General features: G+C 41.9%; 1 protein-coding gene across 3 annotated transcripts in view; it reads left to right on the plus strand.

Moving 5' to 3' along the window:
* The window catches only part of stxbp5a (syntaxin binding protein 5a (tomosyn)), a 210,700-nt gene extending 194,662 nt beyond the window's left edge, over positions 1–16,038 (plus strand). The window contains exons 21-28 of one of the 3 annotated variants that reach the window (XM_063001922.1): positions 1,004–1,006; positions 3,002–3,051; positions 7,141–7,423; positions 9,331–9,694; positions 11,108–11,273; positions 11,353–11,464; positions 13,312–13,532; positions 15,358–16,038. In XM_063001922.1, the coding sequence (XP_062857992.1) occupies positions 1,004–1,006; positions 3,002–3,051; positions 7,141–7,423; positions 9,331–9,694; positions 11,108–11,273; positions 11,353–11,464; positions 13,312–13,532; positions 15,358–15,399 (1,241 nt within the window). In that variant the 3' untranslated portion in view covers positions 15,400–16,038. Of the gene's footprint in view, positions 1–1,003; positions 1,007–3,001; positions 3,053–7,140; positions 7,424–9,330; positions 9,695–11,107; positions 11,274–11,352; positions 11,465–13,311; positions 13,533–15,357 lie in introns of all 3 variants that reach the window. The other 2 variants (XM_063001923.1, XM_063001921.1) reach the window with 2 other exon arrangements.
* Positions 16,039–19,552: the final 3,514 nt, after the last annotated feature.

The following is a 19,552-nucleotide window of genomic DNA, read 5'->3' on the forward strand; positions in this document are numbered from 1 at the left end:
TCGACTGTAAAAATAATGAAAACGATAGAATGTATGTAGCACGTGTATACCATGGTGTATCCAACTTCACCTCACTGACTGTCTCATAAGAATGCTGTGTGTGGTTATGACATTTATGACTCAAGCGGTCTCTTTATGTTGAGCTCTGCTGTTTACTGCAGTAAATCTGTCTTATTTATTGGAAGTGGGGTGAAAAACTAGCTTTAGGCAGCACTCGCAAGGACATTTTTGACATCCATTAAATTTACTGATAACATAGATTTTAAGGGGAATTATGCTTTAACTCTGTATTATGCTACATAAATCATAAACAAAAATACAAGACCCGCAAGCGAAATACTCGAAAATTCTTTTATTTGTTTTGACATCTTCATTAACTGCTTTATTCTGGTTGGGATTGAGGAACACTGGAACGCTGATCCATTGATGAAGAGTCCAGTTCATTGCAGGCAACACGCTCATACATTCACTAATTTACTTTTTAGCTAGGGGTAACTTAATGAAGACAATTCATTACAGCACCATAGGCTGTATCCCAATCCACATCCACAGTGACATGACAAATTAGTACATCATTGTTACTATTCCTAGATTTACTTATTAATGCATATGAGTTGGGCGGCACGGTGGCTAAGTGGGTAGCACTGTCGCCTCACAGCAAGAAGGTCTATCACCAGGTGGGGCGGTCCGGGTCCTTTCTGTGAGGAGTTTGCATGTTCTCCCCGTGTCTGCGTGGGTTTCCTCCGGGTGCTCCGGTTTCCTCCCACAGTCCAAACACATGCTGCCAGGCTAATTGAATTGAATTGTCCTCTAGGTACCTAGCCGCTAGGATGCATAAACCAGTGCATTGTAGTGCCGGTCCCAAGCCCGGAAAAATAGGGAGGGTTGTGTCAGGAGGGGCATCCGGCGTAAGAACTGTGCCAAATCAATAATGCGGCTCACGATCCGCCGGTGACCCCTAACGGGAGCAGCCGAGGGAATAGATAGACTTAGTACATATGAGGTGGTTTGAGACAAGAATCCTACTGATGTCTTATTCTTTATTATACAATATTATTACAAAATAAAAATGTAATGTAAGACGATATATGTGCATCTAGTTGAATAAGTATGTTATATTGATTATCCCAACAAATATGATTTTCAAATCTTTTTGCCTATTGAACATGACATGAAATTCTTATTCTGTGTTTTTTAATACGAAGCCATTAAAAGTCCTCTAAAGAATATTGAACATTGATTACCCCTTGGTCTTGGTCTCGTTCTCCTTTTGGTGCATGCTTGTGGCATGAATTGCTGGCAGTTTTATGTTTTTAGGGCATTGTGAGACCCACCATTCACCTCCCGGTTGTCTGTCCAGCATGCCACATTTAATTAAGCACATGTGTCTTTAAATTACAATCCCAGAGAGGTTGGTACAGTGTGTGTAATAGAAAATAAAAAAGAAAGCAGAAGTTGAATCTATGTGGAACTGTGTAAAACAAATACACAAATATCAGATAATCTATGGCAGATGGAATGTCAGTATTTGTCACATATACAGTACATATACACATATATAAGTGTACCATTGTACACTTGATCCATTGTACTGCACCTCTGGAGCTGAGAGGGTTAATGGTCTTGCTTATAGGCCCAACAGTGGCTTCAAGCCCACAACCTTCCAATGGATAGCCCAAAGCTCTACTTACTAGGCTATTTTAAATGTTTTTACCTTATTCATGGTGTTGCATTATTGTAATAGCTTTTCTGAGTGTATTTATTACAGTAGCCTATTGTAATTGTAAATAATACACAAAACAGCATCAGGAAAAAATCCAAAGATTTTAGGTGACCACTTAATGCCAGTAGCCTTTAAATCTTCATACAACACTGAATTTCATGATAGACATCTTCACATGAGCTTCATATAATACTTTGACAAACCATTGTTTGTTGCTTTGGCAAAACACTTGCTGCTTTATTTAAAAATGGAAATAAAGACTATACTATACATCTGAAATAAAGGGTGCTGTGATCTGACGAGCTGATCTGTTTTTAGAAGTAGTGTCATAGGCCGTTCAGTGGGGCAGCGAAAAAAACACACGCTAGAACACCAGAGCTGCGATCTTGAAAACACAATATCAAGGCTCAGCTCTGCCTGCCGGCTGGGCTGAGCATCCACATCAACAACTCTCTCATGACTGATGCAACTACGACCTCTGCTGGCTGATTGGTGGCGCCTGCACAGACATGAGGAAAGAGCGCGATCAGGGTGTGTCTCTCCGTACACAGTGCTGATCCGCACATGCACTCATCAAGTGTAGGTGAGGGAGGGGGCGCGGGTTAGCTTCGTTCTCCTCGATCAGAGCGGGGATCGGTATTAGTGGAGAGGAAGCATGATGCAATCGGGCAATTGGACGCTTGTCATGCTATCGAGGCCAAGTAGATAATGGACCATCCAAATTGTTACTACTTGTTTTAAAAGCCATAGCCTGTTACAAGTGCCAGTGCACTATGCAGTCACTATTATCAATTAAAGATATCTAGATAATTTAGACTTTTTCATATTCTCATCAAGTGTAGGTGCTAGACTCTCCTACCTGCAGTTTAGATGTGCCTCCTATTGAAACTATATATATTATTTGGGGTCTACAATGGTTACTATGTTTGGATTGAACATATTTTTTTTTACATAATAAGCTGATAAAAGTTTATAAAGTAAAAAAAAAAATGTAAAAATGTGATTTGGTGATAATACCATAGTACAGGTTTCAAAAACATTTATTAAATCACTGCTTTCTGTTTTTATTCAATTTTTACATACTGTTCCATCTTTTTGGTTTTGAGGTTTGTTATTCCTGTTACCTCCATCTGTTCAAAGTGTTTAAGTTTCCCTTCTGGGTTTTTTCCCCCCGGCACTTTCAGCCATAACACCTGTATCCCCAACGTAAACATCCATGCATGAATTCCTGGAACGTTCTGGAAGGTTTGTAAAGAGAAGTGTTGTTTTTTCTTCCAGCAAAGATGTCACGGAAATTAAGCTTGCCTACTGAGCTAAAGCCTGACTTGGGTAAGCTTTGAATTTGTGCTAATATTTTATAGCATTTTGGAAATGAGATCCAACATGATGATTCATATGACCATCTAATAAATAAGGAAACCTTCAGAGTCATTAAATGCCCAATGCACCAGTAAAGATTTACTGCAGGAGGACCTTTTGTGTTGGGAAACTACTCATAATACATTCTATCCTATCCTACAAAGGCTTCATCTCTTACTCATCATTTTTATCAGTATACAATGTTATACTAATGACAAATTAAACATCTCATATGCAAAACCATTGATCATTGCACTTCTTCAGTTCTCTAGGAAAGGCATTAAGTCAACAGATTTTGGGAGGTCAGGACCTGTGTTGAAAGTCCTGGCTTACAATCAACATTTTGATTCTTTAGATTCTTCCATGAAGGGTTTTAGGCCCACCTGCTATGTAGAGCTGCAAAGGAGTACGGATTGCAGCATCATGTCCACCTGCCATGCCGTTAGGACTGGCAAGGGGGGATGGAGGCAGAGGGGACTTGCAGTGTCGGTTCCTTAAATCAACAGCCTCGGTGCCTCATTAAGCAATGATTTTAAATTCCGGCTTCTGTGCCATCCTATCTGCTGCCTCACTGTTGTTTGTTTTGTGAGACACCTACACAATTGCAAGGTTGGCTGAGCTATGCCCAGCGAACCAACTTAGTAGTCAAGTGCATGTGTGGGGTAAGTGCATGGCCAACTGACTTTCCTGACCCAATAAAATCTGCAGCCTGTTGGTTCAGTGTGTTAGGTTGCACAGAAAAGGCGGACATTCACCCCAAGGCAACCTAAGTTGGGACATCATAGTCTTAGGGCCTAAGTTGCCCCAAGCGATCATCCTTCTTGACCTTTTGGTGTGTGATATCCCCTACACTGACTAATATGCTCAAACTTCAGGCTGCAGACTTTATTTGGTCTCTTTTGGTTACTTTTCTTGGTTTCTGTTATTTGGGCCACCTTTTACTTTGCCGTTTCTCATTTGTGTGTGGCTTTTTAGTAATAGCACTGTTCTACCTTGGTTAAATGTCCTGCAATTGGGTTATTTTCTACCGGCCTCACAGGTACGGGGGTTCACTCTCCGCTTCAGTGGCGAGGCAAGACCTGCACAGTTACAGAGACTGTTTCCACAAAGTTGGAAGCAAAACCAAATGTCTTGCCATTAATTGCACTTAAATCTTTGTACAACGTCTCTCTACCAACATACCAGCACTTAGCCTTCTTCTAAATGCTTGATTACATTATTAAAAACAGCAAGGAATCTGAAAGCAATGCTTTAGGCTTCTAGGTCTTCTCTCGTGGACTTTTCTGTTCTGCTCACCTCACAGTTTTTGACTGTGATGACCAAAGCAAAAATTTATTTTGTGGCTGTTGACCATTCTGTGTATTTTAAGACATACGATCATTGTTCTTTCCTTTCCAGCAAAACAGCAGGCTTTTTAATTACAATCTCAGTGACACCATGTATTAAAAACAGGTTTCTAAGGCCATCATCCATCACAGATTCTCCAAAATGTTTAACAATAAGGATTTGTGTGTCTCTAACTTGTATAACCATTCTTTTACACCATACCAACCTTAATTGTTTGTTGCCATAAAAAGTCTTGAATATATAACCTGGTTTCAGTAGGGTGAGTGAGCAGGCTTTCTTTTGGTCCAGTTCCACTGCTTCCCTAACCATACCTCTTAATGAGCATAGGGGGCAAAATAGAGTTGTGTTCTTTCCTTCCATTCTCTCCTTCTCTTTCCTTCCCCCCCCCCCCCCCCCCTTTTTTTTCCCTTACCTTTTATCATCCACTCATCCATCTATCCATCCCTTTCCCTTCTTTCCCATCCATCCATCCATCCATCATGTGATTAATCCAGCCAGTCATCCATTTATCTATCCAATGATCCATTCATCCATTTATCTGACCATTCATCCATCCTTTGATTATTCTATCCTTCTTTCCATCATCCTTCCATCATCCGATCCATCCTTCCATTATCCCTCCACCATCCTATTCATCATTCCATCATTCTTCCATCATCCTATCCATCCATCCATCCTTTGATTATCCTATCCATCCATTATCCTATCCATCCATCCTCCCTTCCTTTCCATCCATCCACCCCTTTCCTTTCATTTCATCTATCCATCCTGTGATCCATCCATCCATCCTGTAGTCCAACCAGTCATCCATCCATTCATCTGACCATCCTTCCTTTCATCCTCCCTTCCTTTCTCTTCCTTTTCCATCCATCCATCCCTTTCTTTTTCTTTACTTTCATTTCATCCATCCATTCTGTGATCCATCCAATCAGTCATCCATTTATCTATCCAATGATCCAGCCATTCATCTGACCATTCATCCATCCATTCATACATAACATACATACATCCTTTCCTTTATTTTTTCTTCCTTTCCTTTATCTTTCCTTCCTTGCTTCCTTTCTTCCTTTTGTCCTTTCCTTTCCTTCTTTCCATTCCCTTGTTCCCTTCCCTTCCTTCTATTATCCATCCATCCATCCATCCATCTTTTCCTTTTCATCCTTTCCTTTCTTCCTTCTCTTTCAATTTCTTCCTTTCATTACCTCCCATCTTCTTTCTTTCTTTACCTTACTTTGCTACCTTTCTATCCATCCATCCATCCCTTTCTTTCCCATCCATCCATCCATTCATTCATCCACCATCCATCCATCCTTCCATTCATCCATTTATTCACCATCCATCCTGTAATCCATCTGTTCATTTATTCAATGATCCATCCATCCAGCAATCCATCCATTAATCTGACCATAAACCCATCCATTGGTCCATCAAGCCATCCATTGATTCTTCTTTCCTTCCATACTTTTTTCCTTTGCTTTTCCTTTCCCTTTCTTTTCATCATCCATCCATCCATCCATCCATGCAGCAATCCATCCATTCATCTGACCATTCATCCATCCATTGGTCCATCCATCTATCCTTCTTTACTTCCTTACTTTTTTCCCTTCCCTTCCCTTCCCATTTATCATTCACCCATCCATCCATCCATCTCTTTCCCTTCCTTTCCATCCATCCAGCCAGCCAGCAATCCATTAATTACTCTGACCATTTATCCATCCATTGCTCCATCCATCTATCCATCCACCCATCCATTCATCCTTCTTTACTTTCTTACTTTTTTCTCTTCCCTTTTATCATCCGTCCATCTATCCATCCCTTTCCTTTTTTCCCTTTCATCCATCCATCATCCTGAATTCCATCCAGCCAGTCATCCATTTATCTATCCAATGATCCTTCCATCCATCCATCCATCCTTTCCTGCCTTTCTTTCTTCATTTCCTTTATTTTTCCTTCCTTTCTTCCTCCCTTCCCTTTCCCCCTTCCCTTTCTTCCATCATCCATCCATCCATCCTTTCCTTTCCTTCCTTTTCTTTCCTTTTCTTCCTTCCATTACCTCCCCTCTCTTCCCTTTTCTTACATTACTTCCCTTCCTTTTCATCCATCCCTTTCTTTCCCATCCATCCATTCATTCACCATCCATCCTGTAATTCATATATTCATCTATCCAATGATCCAACCATTCATCTGACCATTCATCCAACTATTGGTCCATCCTTTCTTCCTTCTTTCTCTCACACAATGTTTTAATGATCCAACCTTCTGACCTTACCTTCAATTCTTGCCCTAGATTTTGCAACATAGTGATGGTTGTTGTCTAAAAGCCTTTTTACTTGAAAGCCCTTCAGGTTCATTTACTTAATCATTGCAGCTAGAGCTTTATATTCTAGTCTTTTTTTATTATAGGCTATAGTTTATGCTAGAGGTTGTCAAGGTCTGTACATGTCTGGGATTAAAGCTCTGACTATTTCAAAGACTTCTTTCATTTCATTATGTTGCTGTTGTTCTGTGAAATGTCAAACACAGGATTTATCTATCAACAAATTGAGTAATTTGGCAGAGTGTTGCACATAGTGTATGAATACTTTTTTTTTTAATTAGCAAATTGTTAAAACGTCTTTGGCCTTTTTATGGCACTAAAGGCCATGTTTTATTAATATCAAATATAGTCTGGTTGTATTCTGGGCTTTACCTTTTCTTGTTTTCTCTCTACTGTCCTACTCTCTGTATGTCCCCCACGGGGTTCCATACCGCTAGACAACAGGGACAACTCCTTCAGCCGCTCCCGCAGCTCCAGTGTTGCCAGCATCGACAGAGAATCACGGGAGGCCATCACGTCGTTTTATTTTTCCCAGACATTCACGCGCAAGATGGACAGCACTCTGACTCCTGCACTGTGGGTGGGAACCTCTCTGGGAACAGTGCTTGCTATCTCACTGAGTATGCCCCCTGCGGGAGAGCAGCGGTTACTGCAGCCAGTTATTGTTTCGCCCAGCGGTAAGTGGGAAATGGTTGCCTTCACTTGATTTTTATGGTAGTGTGTACTGGTCTGGGTTTAGCACATACACTATATTGGCAAAAGTATTCACTCACCCATCCAAGTCATTGAATTGAACCATTCAGGTGTTTCAATCACTTCCATGGCCAAAGGTGTATAAAACCAAGCACCTAGGCATGCAGACTGCTTCTACAAACATTAGTGAAAGAATGGGTCGCTCTCAGGAGATCAGTGAATTCCAGCATGGTACCATGATAGGATGCCACCTGTGCAACAAGTCCAGTTATGAAATTTCCTCGCTACTAAATATTCCACAGTCGACTGTCAGTGGTATTATAACAAATTGGAAGCGATTGGGAACGACAGCAACTCAGCCATGAAGTGGTAGGCCAACTTTCTGCTGAGTCAATCGCTACAGACCTCCAAACTTCATGTGGCCTTCAGATCAGCACAAGAACAGTGCGTAGAGAGCTTCATGGAATGAGTTTCCATGGCCGAGCAGCTGCATCCAAGCCTTCCAGTGAAAGGAACTCTTAAGCAAGTCTTCAGCATACCAAGAGATTTTGGACAATTTCATGCTCCCAACTTTGTGGGAAGAGCCCCTTCCTGTTCCAACATGACTGCGCACCAGTGCACAAAGCAAGATCCATAAAGACATGGATGAGCGAGTTTGGTGTGGAAGAACTTGACTGGCCTGCACAGAGTCCTGACCTCAACCTGATAGAACACCTTTGGGATGAATTAGAGCGAAGACTGTGAGCCAGACCTTCTCGTCCAACATCAGTGTCCGACCTCACAAATGCGCTTCTGGAAGAATGGTCAAAAATTCCCATAAACACACTCCTAAACCTTGTGGAAAGCCTTCCCAGAAGAGTTGAAGCTGTTATAGCTGCGAAGGGTGGGCCGATATCATATTAAACCCTCTGGATTAAGAATGGGATGTCACTCAAGTTCATAAGCGTGTGAAGGCAGATGAGCAAATATTTTTGGCAATGTAGTGTAATACTAATTTCTTATTTATATTTTATTTTACTTTTATTTTTGTTGTTGTTTGTTTTTTTACTTAATGATTTATATATACACTTAGTAACTCTGTCCTCCTTGGCAACTTCTGCCAGTTAAATTATACCCATGCTGGCTGAGGAGGACCACAGTCTCTTATGATATCTGTAAAGCTTTCTTAGGAAGAGCCTCCACATAAACAGAGGAGCACACTCCCCTCTTTGTATTCTTCAACCACTAATGCTGGCACCTTGACCAGACAGTAGTAGTCACTGTTGCAGTGACGAGGAGGTTTTACATTGTTCAACCTTTACTGCAAGGCTGTAATCACGTTATAAATTGGGTGGGGGGGGTGACAAAAAAATTATAAATAAACATATTCCTCTTACTAGCTTTGTGTAATGTTAGGATCCGTCAGTGTTCCTATCAATTGTTGATATTGCAGGAATGTTGTAGAATGGCAGGACGACCCCTCCTCCACCCCATGCCAACCCCCCATCCTCGCCAATATTCAATTCATGGCTTCGGCCTTGCTTTACTGCCTCGGACATGCCAAAATTTGAACCCAAGACTCTCGGGTGGCGGGCAAGCATATTGGACTGCAGCACCACTCATGCACTTAATAGGAGGAAGGGTGTGGTGTTTGGGAGGCGTTACGATCAGTCAGTGTCCCCATCGATTGTTGATATGGAAGGACATCCCTCACCCCCACCCCATGCCTCTAGATTTGGTCCTCCCCAATATTCAGTTCAGACTAAGACCCAAGACTCTAAAGTGGTGGGCTAGTGTATTAGCCTGTGCCATTCATGCTCTTAATGTGATTATTTGATGTGCATTTTAATGTATTTAAAATATCAGACCCTCTCATTCATTACAATGTAAAATCTCCTCCCGTTTTGTCCAGGTACTTTTTTCAGACTGAAAGGTGGCATCGTCCGGATGGCATTGCTGGATGCGACGGGTTCGTTAGTGCCGCCCGCCTCGGAGCCGTGGTATGAACAAAATGCTGACGGTGAGGAGAAGGAGAGAGTGAGGAAGAGGAGGCCTGTGTCTATCTCCCCCTCCACCTCGCAGGAGCTGAACGAGTGCCAGTACATGGTGGTGTGCTCGGAGAAGCAGGCCAAAGTAATTGCGCTACCCTCTCAGAACTGCATTCACAAGCACAACATCACAGAGACGTCGTTCGTGCTGCGGGCAGACGTGGTCTACATGAGCTCAGGCAACTGCGTGGCGTGCTTCTGCGCCAATGGACACATCATGACCCTCAGGTATGTGATTCTACTGGGTGTATACACTAATAAATTTTAAAAAATAAACATGAGGGCGCCCAGGTGGCGCAGCGGGATATTCCACTGACGCACCAGAACCGAGTTTCTGAACTCCCGGGTTTGAGGCTCGGTGTTGCCACCGGTCGGCTGGGCGCCATCTGGAGGGCATAATTGGCAGTGCCTGCAGCAGATACAAATTGGCCACCGTATCTGCAGGGTGGGGGCCGGACTATGTGTGGGTGGGTGGGACTATATACGCTGTGTAAGGACCCTGATTGGCAGAAGAGACGCCTGTGCAGGAAGCACACGAACACATTAACATATGCCTTAACACAAGCAATATTAGTAGCTACTTGCTCGACTTGGCCTGACTGCATGTCTTTGGACTTGTGGAAGGAAACCCACATAGACACAGGGACAACAAGCAAACTCCATACAGAAAAACCCAGGTCCTTCTTTCTGTGTGGTAACAGTGTAGCCCACTGTGCCATCATAGTCATTGTCATCCTGGAGAAGACCATTTTCATTAGTCTTGAATATCTTGACTGTCATGGACTGTCCTTCACACCTGACCTAAACCCTATTCAGCATTTAAAGCCAAGCATTCAGTAGCATCTCAAGATGATCTGAATCATAGGCCGCTCAGGTGGCGCAGCGGTAAAAACACACGCTGGAACCAGAGCTGGATCTCGAATACATCGTATCGAATCTCAGCTCTGCCTGCCGGCTAAGGCTGAGCAACCACATGAACAACGATTGCCCTGTTGTTCAGATGTGTGGGCCTAAGCCGGATGGGGTCTCTCTCGCTCATGACTGGTGCAATTACGACCTCTGCTGGCTGATTGATGGCGCCTGCACAGAGATGAGAAAAGAGTGCTCTCAGGATGTGTCTCTTCATACACAACGCTGAGCAGCACAGCATTCGTCAAAGTGTAGGTGATAAGATACATACGGCATGCTGCCCACGTGTTTCGTTCTCCTCAATCAGAGCGGGGATCGGCATTGGTGGAGAGGAAGCATGACGCAATCGGGTAATTGGACGCGCTAAAAAGGGAGAAAAAGGGGAGTCCATGCCAGCCTGAGTGCATGCTGTCATTACAGAAAAATATGGAACATACAAGATACTAATAAATGTAAAAATTTAACGTTTATCCTTTTCAACCAAATCCGTTATGCTGATTATAGAATTTGTAATAAACATTGTATTAAATGGTGGTGCAGTGGTAAAATAGATCTGGGGTTCAAATCTCAGCAGTGCTCCTGGCTGCTCTCTGTTACATTTACACAGGCTATGTTCCGGGAAGTGGCACTTAAACGAAAAACTGTGAGTTTGGTGTTTTCTTAACATCAGGAATAAGAATAGATATTATAGTCAACATGTAATGATTTTATGTCTATGCTTTTTCCTTTCAGTTTGCCTGGACTTAGACCATTAATGGATGTCAACTACCTGCCACTAACAGATATGAGGATAGCCAGAACATTCTGCTTCACCAACCTGGGCCAGGCAATGTATCTGACCTCCCCCACTGAGATCCAGAGGATAACTTACAGTCAGGACGTCTGCGAGAACCTGCAGGTTGGTAAATGCTAAACTGCCTGGAATTCTTTGGGTGATCATGCTTGAAATGTGGAAAAATAATGCTTATTCTTTTTAGGAGATGCTCAGTGAGTTGTTCACGCCAGTGGAGACACCAGAGGCTCCAAACCGAGGATTCTTTAAGGGTCTTTTTGGAGGAGGAGCACTGTCACTGGATAGAGAAGATCTCTGTAAGAATGAGAATGGCTTTTCTTTTCGGTTTCTTACTACTTGGTCATATATGCATACACTGATCAGCCTTAACATTAAACCCACCTCCTTGTTTCTACACTCACTGTCCCTTTTATTGGCTCCACTTACCATATAGAGGCACTTTGTAAATCTACAATTACTGACTGTAGTCCATCTGTTTCTCGACATACTTTTTTAGCCTGCTTTCACCCTGTTCTTCAATGGTCAGGACCCCCACAGGACCACCACGAGCAGGTATTATTTAGGTGGTGGATAATTCTCAGGACTGCCGTGACACTGACATGGTGGTGGTGTGTTAGTGTGTGTTGTGCTGGTATGAGTGGATCAGACACAGCAGTGCTGCTGGAGTTTTTAAATACCGTGTCCACTCACTGTCCACTCTATTAGACACTCCTACCTAGTTGGTCCACCTTGTAGATGTAAAGTCAGAGACGATCGCTCATCTATTGCTGCTGTTTGAGTTAGACATCTTCTAGACCTTCATCAGTGGTCACAGGATGCTGCCCATGGGGTGCTGTTGGCTTGATATTTTTGATTGGTGGACTATTCTCAGTCCAGCAGTGACAGTGAGGTGTTTAAAAACTCCAGCAGCGCTGCTGTGTCTGATCCACTCTTACCAGCACAACACACACTAACACACCACCACCATGTCAGTGTCACTGCAGTGCTGAGAATGACCTACGACCCAAATAATATCTAAGCTGCAGTGGTCCTGGGAGAGTCCTGACCACTGAAGAACAGCATGAAAGAGGGCTAACAAAGCATGCAGAGAAACAGATGGACTACACTCAGTAATTGTAGAACTACATAGTGCTTCTATATGGTAAGTGGTGCTGATAAAATGGACAATGTGTGTAGAAACAAGGAGGTGGGTTTACTGTTATGGCTGATCGGTGTAAACACGTGTTTGGAAGCTGGGATCAGACCGCAGGGTCAGTCATTGTACAGCATCCCTGGAGCCAACAGGGTTAAGAACCTTGCTTAAGCAGAGCCTAGGTTTGAACTGACAATTTTTTCATTGATAGCCCAATAGTTCATCTGCATAATACAATTAATTAATATACCATCTCCTCTGATCTGTGGCATGTACTAAAAAGCTGTTTAAGGGGTGGCTCTGCAATACTGTGGGAGGTATATATGAGCATGGTGGCGTAGCAGTTCTATCCAACAGCCGGGCATCTATACAGACATGATTAGTTATGTCTAGGAAAGAAGGGGGGAGTAGGATAGTCATAGCCCTATGATAGATTGATGCCCTGTACAGGGTGTCTTCATGCCTTGCACCTAGTGATTACGAATGGAACCAGACCCAGTGCATCCCTGATCAGAAAAAATGACAGACTGGACAGATTTTAAATCTCAGCTTTGCTACTGGTCGTCTGGTCGCCCCCTAGCAGGCACAGTTGGCAGTGCCTGCAGAACACAAAATTGGTCACTAGTCTGCTGTGTGGGAAAAGACCAGACTAAAAAGAGGGTGGGGACTTCGACTTTGTTTAAGAACCCTAGTTAGTAGCCCAGTATGCCTGTACAGAAGTGAAGGAACTTGGAGATCAGTATGTGACTCTACGTGTGCAAGACTGGCCTCAAGCGCAAATCCACCTAAATATGGGTGAATAAAAGGGGGTCAGTGGGAGTGTGTGTCAGGCTAATATACCCTCATTGGACGCAATGAGGTCACTTATCTGTCTGTATTTTATAGTTTATATCTGTAGTATATTACACATTTTATTCACATTATAAAACAAGATAATTCATCTACATGATCCATTGAAGGGTAACTGATATTCTCTAATCTCTGCCTTTTCCTACCGTTGTCTCTTCTTAGTTGGGGAGTCAGGGGCAGGCAAAGCTTCCAGGAGCCTTGCCCAACACATCCCTGGTCCTGGGGGAATCGAGGGCATGAAGGGTGCGGCATCAGGCATTGTGGGTGACCTAGCACGAGCAAGGATAGCGCTGGACGAGAGGGGGCAGAAACTGAGTGAGGTGGAGGAAAAGACGGCGGCCATGATGGCTAGCGCAGACTCATTTTCCAAACACGCCCATGATGTAAGCGTCTTCGATTCTGAGCCCTCAAATCTGTATAAAGAGGTTTTTATTCATACCAGTTTTATTAACCCATGTCTGGGGTTAGAGCCACTTTTTTATCTTAGCAATTAATTGAATGAATAACAGGCTGGCGCGGTGGGTAGCACTGTCGGCCTGGGTGTGTGTGCGTTTCTTTCGGGTGCTCCGGTTTCCAACTACAACAGTAAGCAGGCCAATTGGAGCTACTAACAAATTGTGGAAGACTAAATTGATCTAAAAGGGATCTGAAATTATTTAAAATTATATTATAATATTATTAATAATATAAGAATAAAACAACAATACTAGTAATATGCTGATCAACCATAACATTAAAACCACCTTCTTGTTTCTACACTTACTGTCCATCATATAGAAGCACTTTGTAGTTCTACAATTACTGAGTGTAGTCCATCTGTTTCTCTGCATGCTTTGTTAGCCCCCTTTCACAGAGCAGGTATTATTTGGGTGGTGGGTCACTGCAGTTACAATGAAATGGTGCTGGTATGAGTGGATCAGACACAGCAGTGCTGCTGGAGTTTTTAAATACCGTGTCCACTCACTGTCCACTCTATTAGACACTCCTACCAGGTTGGTTCACCTTGTAGATGTAAAGTCAGAGACAATCGCTGATCTATTGCTGCTGTTTGAGTTGGTCATCTTGTAGACCTTCATCAGTAGTCACAGGACGCTGCCCATGGGGCGCTGTTGGCTGGATATTTTTGGTTGGTGGACTATTCACAGTCCAGCAGTGACAGTGAGGTGTTTAAAAACTCCAGCAGCGCTGCTGTATCTGATCCACTTATACCAGCACAACACACACTAACACACACTAACACACCACCACCATGTCAGTGTCAGTGCAGTGCTGAGAATGATCCAGCACCCAAATAATACCTACTCTGTGTTGGTCCTGTGGGGGTCCTGACCATTGAAGAACAGCATAAAAGGGGCATGTACTAAAAAGCTGTTTAAGGGGTGGCTCTGCAATACTGTGGGAGGTATATATGAGCATGGTGGCGTAGCGGTGCTATCCAACAGCCGGGCATCTATACAGACATGATTAGTTATGTCTAGGAAAGAAGGGGGGAGTAGGATAGTCATAGCCCTATGATAGATTGATGCCCTGTACAGGGTGTCTTCATGCCTTGCACCTAGTGATTACGAATGGAACCAGACCCAGTGCATCCCTGATCAGAAAAAATGACTTAATAGAATAGAATAGAATAGAATAGAATAGAATAGAATAGAATAGAATAGAATTAAACAACATATTTAATAACAGACTAGACAGATTTTAAATCTCAGCTTTGCTACTGGCCGTCTGGTTGTCCCCTAGCAGGCAAAACTGGCAGTGCCTGCAGCACAAAAAATTGGCTACTTGTCTGCTATGTGGGAAAAGACCAGACTAAAAAGAGGGTGGGGTCTTCGACTCTGTTTAGGAACCCTGGTTAGTAGTCGGAGATGCCTGTACAGAAGTAAAGGAACTTGGAGATCAGTGTGTGACTCTACGTGTCACACACTAACACACCACCACCATGTCAGTGTCAGTGCAGTGCTGAGAATGATCCACCACCCAAATAATACCTATTCTGTGTTGGTCCTGTGGGGGTCCTGACCATTGAAGAACAGCATAAAAGGGGGCTAATAAAGCATGCAGAGAAACAGATGGACTACAGTCAGTAATTGTAGAACTACAAAGTGCTTTTTCTGATTTGGGGTTGTAAAATATTTGGGAGAAATAATTAAAATGGGTGAAAACTGTTCCAGGTCCAAATGTGTTGACTTTTTTTTTTGTGCCCCATAGATGATGCTGAAGTGTAAGGATAAGAAATGGTACCAGTTCTGATCTACAGACCAGCACAGAGCCAAATAAAGGGACTCATCCATTTTCCCCCAGAGTGAATCGACTTCATCTTATTCTTCCTCCACTCTCTTCCTCTCGTCTTTTTAATCGCTGGACAACTTGGATCACTTTCATCTTTCCTGGCCCAGTGGTGAACGCTGAATAGATTTAGTCCAGTTTTCGGGAACTGGGATGGAATGGTTGAGACATGTTGAAAAATGATGATACAACCTCAACGACAGTTTCAGCTTTCTTTAGTTTTTTGTCCTTTTATTATTTCTCGTCCCCTCCTGTGGCGTATTGTCTAAGGAGCCGTGGAATTCCAGAATATCCCAACTTCCTCTTCATGTGATTCACTATCTACCTTCCATATAAAGAAACTAGTACATTTTAAAAAAGAAATAGCCATTGTAAACATATCAATAACGGAAGTAAAACACAATCCTATTAAAATCAATATAGAAGTGACTTAACACATCGATTACATACACAGACTAAGCGCAGATGTGGAGAGGACATAACATATAACGGCTGCCTGTTTACAGGAAATGATGTCACTGTCATGGAAGAGATGGACCTAATAAACCTAATATTTCCCTTTATCGAAATTATCACAGATCATGCTTTTTCTAAAACCATTTCTTAACCCATTTCATTGATTGATTGTTTGTGCTCCTGTACTTCCTTTTTCAATTTATTTATACTTTATCTTAATATCTTTTTTTTTATTTAACAGTCTACAGTACTAATATGAAGTGTTTTATTTATTATATACTTTTACTATACAATATGTTTGTTTACATCGATACAATAATACTTTACATTAAAGTACTATCTCTAAATGGTTTATAATTAGTTAAGTGATAATATGAAGAAAAGAAAACAATTAGAAGATGTGTAATAATTGTGCATTGACTACTTATAAACCTAGTATAGATTTTTGGATGGTATTTTCATGTGATCACTGGCGCTCACAAGGGCTGGTTCGGTTATTAAAGGGCTGGATGTCGAAGCAAATACAGAAATACAGAGAAAATGATTGATGCCACCTTGAAGATATAAACTGAGATGTACTATTTGCTATTTACTTCACACAACAAAATTACAACTTTGCTCTGGGAGTCCAATAATCAAAACCAATAATCCATATCAGCGAGATTTGCCATGTCCCGATTCAGTGCCGGGATCGTTTTCTAAATTATTTCTATATTCTAAGTTATATATTTTTTCATAGTTTCAGAGCGCTGAACGTTGCTCTGTATATTTTCTTAACCTCATTTGTGAGTTGTGTTTTGTTTAGAACATAAAAGCACTTAAGACATATGGTTACTAAAATAGCGAAACCAGTACTGTAGGAATGATTGAATGATTGAGTGTGCGCATATACGTCCGAGGCGAGCTGGCCTACAGTGCCTTGAAAAACTCTTATTCACATACGGTACCAAGAGAAGTGGGTACGGCTTTTCTCAGTTCTGCTAATTTATACATTGAAAATCAAAACAAAACATCGTCTGAAACTCAGCAGGTCCTAGAATGAAGTAAATCTGACTCTAGTACTGGAGGGGTGATGATATAGGCAGGATAAAATCTGCAGTCATTAATGTAATTAAACTCTTCTTTATATTCAAGCATTCTGAAGGCATTTGTACCGTGGCTTAAGCTTGTACAAAAACATCAGCCATAACATTAAAACCACCTCCTTGTTTCTACACTCACTGTCCTTTTTATCAGCTCCACTTACCATAAAGAAGCACTTTGTAGTTCTACAATTACTGACTGTAGTTCATCTGTTTTTCTCCATACTTTCACCCTGTTCTTCAATAGTCAGGACCCCCACAGAGCAGGTATTATTTGGATGGTGGTTGAATTCTCAGCTCTGCAGTGACACTGACATGGTGGTGGTGTGTTAGTGTGTGCTGTGCTGGTATGAGTGGATCAGACAATGAAGTGTCAATGAAGTGCTGAGAATGATCCACCACCCAAATAATACTTACTCTATAGTGGTCCTGTGCATGCAAGGGTAATTTAAGTTGCAGCAGTAACGTATACTAGCCCACTACCTCTGAGCTCCAGGGATCCACACTTTAAATCAGGCAGTCAGGAATCTGCACGGACATGATTGGCTAATGTCCGGGTTGGGAATGGGTGTATCAAAACAGCCTAGCTATTGGCAGGTGCTGTTCCCAAGCCCGTATAGAATAGGAAAATTGTGCCTGGAGGGGCACCTGGTGTAAAAACTGTGCCAAGTCTGGTATGTGGGCCAGTGATAGCTCAGTGGTTAAGGTACTGGACTAGTAAACAGAAGGCTGCCGGTTCAAGCCCCGCCACCACCAAGTTGCCACTGTTGGGTCCCTGAGCAAGGCTCTTAACCCTCAATTGTTCATTGTGTTCCGCTCATTGTGTAAGTCGCTTTGGATAAAAGCGTCTGCTAAACGCTGAAAATGTAAACGTAAATGGACCAGATCTAAATACGGCAGCCAAAAGAACAAAAAAAAAAACATGGCAACTAAAAGTGGTTCTTCTTCACAATATTAGGAAGGTGGTCATAATGTTATGCCTGATCGGTGTATATAATTAGCTGTTAAAACACCTTACCCTTTTTCAATGACATACTTCATAGATCAGGTAGAACAGAAACAAATGTGCAGTCTGACACTTTAAAGTAAATAAAAGTAAAATAAATAGAATCTGCCGAATACTTTTTCAAGGCACTGTATCGCCACCACTGATCTTCCAGTGACGTCCAGCAGTGTGATTGTTCAGTCACGCTACATTTTACAATGAAGTACAGCATAAATGTGTTGCGGACTTGACTTGAAGATCAGTGCGTTTACTGCAACGGGGTGCCGGATTTGAACCAGTCGACAGGGACAACAGTGTTCGGATTCTCCTAATAGACTCGGTTAGGGTCACTTTAGAATGAAGACTTGATGTTGTTAATAAAGCCATAACAGCTGTCTAAACAAGAGAGAGAGAACCGTTTTGTTGCGAGAGCACAAAAATAAAAAGAGAGAGCAAAAACAGCAATGGTAATATAAATACACAGCTCAGTTTTAAGTGTGATTCCAAAATGATTTCAGTTTGTGTGCTAAGCTGCTATAAACGTATGTCACCTGTTTGTCTGTCTAGAGCAGAGGTTCTTAACCTGGAGTCTATTGGTTATTTGGCACTGACTTGTTGAGGATTTCCATGCCTCGAGCCTGTTACTTCTATACACTTCTATATACTAGTGTTGAGAACCGCTGATCTAGAGCTCTGTCTCCGTCGTCTCTCTGCTCTAAAGTTTTGCCATTCTGTAAATAAACAAACTAGTGTGACAATCTGGGATCATTGAATCAAGAGCAAGAGCGTCCGAATCGGTTTGAAAACAGTCGCCATATCTTTTTAAAAGCCAAAGAGTTACTTTTAATAGGTTATTGAGTATTTCTCTAGCTGTTGAACTTGTTGAATACAGTACTGATGTCTTGTAGAGTTTGACATTGTGTGGACAAGTGTGTGATTGTTAGATGCAAAGCGGGCAGAAGTCTCTCCACAAGGGGGAGCTGTTTCTCAGTCATATGTGTGCTTTGCATCATGACACTCTGTTCCTATGTTTTTGACTTTCATTTGATCGTTTGATTGTTTTAAAAAGGAAAGAATGGAAAGTGATTCAATTCAAATGAGATTTTCTGTGTGAAACAGTATTTAACGTGATGGTGTAACAATATTTGATTGATTAATATAGCATTGTTTATTTGATTTTATTTTAGTCATTGTATAATTGTTTTTTGGAAGGAACTGTGAGCTCACTTAGACTTGCTGAACTATGATCAATACAGTTGATCTGTTGTTCATTGCATTTTCATTTTAAACTGTGTGCATTTAGAAAAATGGTCGAGTTTTTCATATTTTAATAAATAAGCCCATGAGTGTGTGTGCTGTGCATGTCTACAGACTGAAAGTCCAGAGATTTTAAACTACGCCAGCTGTTTTAGCACAAACAAGTCCAGTATTGTTATAAGACTAGTATGACTGACTGTAATGAACTGATCGATGAGTAATAATTGTGCGTCATTTGCTAATTTATTGAAGGACTTTGTTCATGCTTAGACGTCCTTATGGAAGAACCTTGCCGTTCTAGATTCCCATTGTCAGCCAGTAATCTGATCTGTGTGTA

This window comes from Trichomycterus rosablanca, chromosome 9 (genome assembly GCF_030014385.1).
Source record: "Trichomycterus rosablanca isolate fTriRos1 chromosome 9, fTriRos1.hap1, whole genome shotgun sequence".
Classification (NCBI taxonomy): Eukaryota; Metazoa; Chordata; class Actinopteri; order Siluriformes; family Trichomycteridae; genus Trichomycterus; species Trichomycterus rosablanca.